Raw genomic sequence first — 4,817 nt, 5'->3', positions numbered from 1 at the left:
TGATATGTCAACAAGCAAAATCAGATCATACCCATCCTAATGATCTTCTTCAACCTTTACCTATTCCTTAACAGATATGGGATGATTTATCAATGGACTTTATCATGTGCTTATCCATATCTAAGGGATGTTTTGTTATTTTTGTTGTGGTAGACAGGCTTTCTAAATTTGGGCATTCCATACCCTGAAGGCTGATTTTTCTTTTGTGGTGGTTGTTGAAGCTTTCACTCATAATGTGGTCAAATTGCATGGAGTTCCAAAGAGTATAATCAGTGATCATGACAGGTTTTTCCTTAGTCGATTTTGGAGGCATTTGTTTCAATCAATGGTACTACATTGTCTAGATCTTCTGCATACCATCCACAGACAGATGGTCAAACAGAATCACTAAATAAATGCTTGGAACTATATCTACGCTGCTTTGTTTCTAAAAATCCAAGAGTTTGGGTTGATTATCTACCATGGGCTCAGTATTGGTATAATACATTATACCATTGCTATGCTAAATTCACTCTATTTCACATAGTATATGGTTGTGCTCCTCCAATATTAATCTCATGTAATTCAAATGACAATGATCCTACTGAAGTTTCATTACTATTGCAACATCGAGATAAAATTCTACAACAATTGAAGCACAATATGTGGAAAGCACAGGTTCTGATGAAGAAGTTTGTTGATAAGAAGCGCTCGGAGATTTCATTTACTACTGGAGATTGGGTCTTTGTTAAGCTACAACCATATCGGCAACTTTCTCTCTCTTTGAGGAAAAATCAGAAGTTAAGTATGAGATTCTTTGGTCCCTTTCAAATAATTCAAAAAATAGGGACAGTTGCATACAAATTACTATTGCCAGAGGACACTCGCATACACCCAATATTCAATGTGTCCTTGTTAAAAAATTGTGAAGGTGATCCTCATTCACTGGGCATTTCTCTACTTATTAACAATAGCACCAATGTAGTGCACATAAGTGGAGGGGAAGACTGTCTGGTTTTGCACTAGGGTCTCTCTGGCCTATGTATGGGTATCGGCATGGCCCCCAGATAAAATCGGACCCTGGTGCCCGGGGCTGGCTAGCTTTGCGTTGGGCCTGACAAGGGCGTCAGGCTTCAACCGGGGGTGCTATGTAATGAACCCATGTTTAGTCCCACATCGACTATTAGATGGATTCCATGTGTGCATATAAGTGGGAGACATCTTATACTATTAGGCTGATTTTTTGGGGTTCGCTCTCCCCTCCACTTTTGTGCCTAACAACATCAAATCACTTTTAATATGAATTGAGTTATCCAATTCAACAATGTATTAAAATAATTTTAAAAATAATGCTTACAAATTGATCTTTTAATTAGTATTAATTCGTTTGATAGATTAATAAATAAAATAATCGATTACTTTTTTTTTAATAAAAATAAAATACAAACAAAGAGCATTAGCTTTATGAGCTTCTGGCACCTTTTTCATCCTGCTGGTTGCATGAATATATATATGTATATATTTACTGTGCTACATTTAACAATCTATGGAAATATATATATATATATATACTGTGCTACATGTAACAATCTAAGGAGTGGTTATTACATGTAGCACAGTATATATATATATATATATAATTTTGGCATAGATGAAAAAAAGGAATTTCTCATTAAAATGTCTGATATTTGTTTTAAACAAAAGTTTGCCACTGCACAATAACAACATCAATATAAATATTTTAGATTTTATTTAAATGAATAGATATAAAATATATTTATGATTTAATCAAATAATTAAAAAAAAATAAACCACGTTCATTGGGAAAAAATTATGAGAGTACAATAATAGAACAAAAACAAAGAGAATCAATAATACACTAGATGTGGAGATTGGAATACAATAAACACACGTACAATGATAGCAAAAAAATAATGAAATTGGAAAAAAAAAAAATAGAAAAGACGAATTCCTCATAAAACTCAAGGTAACAAGATGAAAGAGCAGCTAAACAGGGTTATTTCCTCCTACTTCATCGTCTCTTTTTGATTGTCTAACACTGGTTGGTGTCCGAAAAATTCTAAATTGCACTTTGCCATCACAGCCAAGATGTGCTTTGCACTTTGCCATCACAGTTGAGGTGTGCTTATATATATATATATATAATGTCATTTTTTCCTAGTATCAATGGATTGGCATGTATGAAATGTATGCATATTACAATAATACATAAAGGAAAATTTTTAATCTAAAAAAATTAGCATTAACATATAAATCTGAACATAATTTTCCAAAAAAACATGTTGGCAAGAGTGATAATTTGATTCGTTGAAATAGAAAACAAAAATTAATTTTATAACTAAATCTAAACAAATTAATAATTTCATAAATATTTTATTATAATATATCTTGACAAAAAGATCCTTATAACTTATAATAATTAAAAAATTAATAGAATGTATGGATTTTTCTCTTGTTCTCCTCCATGAGCCTAAATGCTTGCTTGCCGCCATGGCCATGGCCACTTGAAGCTCAAGCTCTCCACTTTCTCTGCTCTCATAGATCAATGCCTATATCTCAACCCCCACAACGCCTTCCTCTCCGCCGAGTCCATCCATGCGCTTCTCATCAAGCTCGCCTTTCAACGCCACACATTCCTTGCCAACCGCCTCCTCTCCCTCTACTCCCGCTCCGGCGCCGTCGATCGTGCGCTCCGTGTTTTCCAAGAAATTCCAATCAAGAACACCTTCAGTTACAACACGCTGCTAGGGGCGCTCTGGAAAGCCGGGCTTGCTGAGCTTGCGCAGCACCTGTTTGATGAAATGCCGCAGAGAGACTCAGTGAGCTGGAATTCAATGATTTCAGGTTATGCAGCGAGTGGAATGGTTGCAAAGTCTTGGGCTTTCCTTCGCCGAATGCAAGAGGATGGAGTGAGAGCCAGTGCATTCACTTTCTCCATCGCTGCCTCCTTTGTCACCTCTGAATGGCATTGCAAGCAAGTGCATGCGGCCGTTGTCCGAAATTGCTTTATTTCATTGAACACTGTTGTTGGGAACTCCCTCATTGATATGTATGGGAGGATTGGCTTTGTGGATTATGCTTGTCATGTGTTTCAAGGCATTGAAAAACCCGACATTTTGTCGTGGAACTCTATCATCGCAGTTTGCGGAAGGTCAGGGCATGAGGATAGAGCGTTGGCTTGGTTTAAATTGATGTTGGTCTCTGTATTCTTGCCTGATGAGTTCACGATGTCAGCTCTTATCAATGCTTGTGGTGACCTTGGAGATATAGCTAAGGGTGAGCAACTCTTGGCCCGGTGTTTTTCATTAGGGTGTATTGCAAACTCTATAGTTTGTAGTGCTGTTATTGACATGTATTCAAAATGTGGCAGACTGTATGATGCAGTTCAGTTGTTTGAAGAGATGACAGTGTGGGATTCAGCTCTCTGCAATTCTATGATCTCGGGTTATGCTCGAAATGGGCTTGTGCTTGAAGCACTGAAGCTTTTTGTTTTGGCGCTGAAGAAGGAGATACGTCCAACTGAGTTCACATTCGCAAGCATTCTCGGTTCAAGTTCTTGTTTCGGCTTGATGGAGCAGGGAATGCAAATACACTGTTATGCTCTTAAGTCAGGTTTCGAGGCAGAGATGGTAGTTGCTAGTGCGCTTCTGGACATGTATATGAAATCTGGTTCATTAGATTCTGCTATTAGAGTCTTTTCATCGATGGATGCCAAAGACTTGGTTTCTTGGAATGCTATGATCATGGGCTTAGCTCAACATGGGCAAGGAGTGGAAGCTTTGAAAATGTTTAGGCAATTGCAAGTTCATGGTCTTCAGCCAGATAGAATTACATTGCTTGGTGCTTTATCTGCTTGTAGATATGAAGCTTTGATTACTGAAGGGAATGCTCTGTTTTCATCAATGGTGGAGAAATATGGAATTGTCCGTGATATTGAACACTATGCTTTGATGGTTGACATGTTCGGACAAGCTGGAATGCTTGAAAAGGCGATAAATATTATCGAGACTATGCCTTTCAAGCCTGATGAATCAGTTTGGGGGTTGCTTCTCGAGACTTGTAGAATTCATGGAGATCTTGTATTTGCTGAAATGGTTGCAAAGAAGGCATTGGAATTAGAACCTCGCTTTGCACTTCCTTATGTTGTATTAGCTAAAATATATGAAACAAGAGGAAAGTGGGAGAGCATGGTTCGATTGCGGAGAAGCATGAAAGATAGATGTGTGATCAAGGTCAGAGGACACAGCTGGATAAGCATCAAAAATGAAATCTTTGTTGCTAAATCTAGACAGATACTGCACTTTGAAGGTGAAACTATTTACACAATACTGAATTTATTGCTTTTAGACATGAAAAGGCAAGGCTATGTTCCTGAGCAACACGAAATATTTGAAAATGGAGAAGAGTGAAGGTGATAAATATACAAATCTACTCAATGTATACCAATGAACCGTCCTCGATAGAACTCATGAGAGTGTAAAAGAACTATTCATTGGTTATGTGGAAGAGAGCACTTGCGGAAATATTGTTAATGTGCATACTAAAAAGTATAAATGGTATGAACTCTCGTTATAATCGTTGCTTCCTCTCATGCTCTTCGATGTTGATTTAAATTTGTTACTTGACTAGGCTGACAGTTTATTTATATGTTGCAGAAAAAACTTAAAGTTTGAGACTGAATTGAACTTTTTCGGTCCTCTTCAGACACAGAAAAGAGTACACGAAGGCAAGTAAAAGCATTCTTCTGGCTTTATTTCTTTTATACTGTACACCAAATTTGATTATCTGTAAAACTTGAATAGAGCTGACTGCTATTT

The 4,817-nt window shown here is 37.1% G+C and overlaps 1 protein-coding gene across 1 annotated transcript; it reads left to right on the top strand.

Annotated features, from left to right (window-relative positions):
• Positions 1–2,474: 2,474 nt before the first annotated feature.
• On the top strand, positions 2,475–4,409 carry LOC120276182 (pentatricopeptide repeat-containing protein At1g43980, mitochondrial-like). The gene has a single exon (XM_039282906.1). It carries the CDS (start codon positions 2,475–2,477, stop codon positions 4,407–4,409), a length of 1,935 nt encoding a protein of 644 aa, XP_039138840.1.
• Positions 4,410–4,817: the final 408 nt, after the last annotated feature.

This window comes from Dioscorea cayenensis, chromosome 14 (genome assembly GCF_009730915.1).
Source record: "Dioscorea cayenensis subsp. rotundata cultivar TDr96_F1 chromosome 14, TDr96_F1_v2_PseudoChromosome.rev07_lg8_w22 25.fasta, whole genome shotgun sequence".
Taxonomy (NCBI): Eukaryota; Viridiplantae; Streptophyta; class Magnoliopsida; order Dioscoreales; family Dioscoreaceae; genus Dioscorea; species Dioscorea cayenensis.
This window is presented reverse-complemented; position numbering and strand designations above follow the sequence as displayed.

Bases quoted from the DNA above. Each gene is read 5' to 3' on its own strand.
- LOC120276182 (XM_039282906.1), top strand. From the start codon at position 2,475: ATGCTTGCTTGCCGCCATGGCCATGGCCACTTGAAGCTCAAGCTCTCC.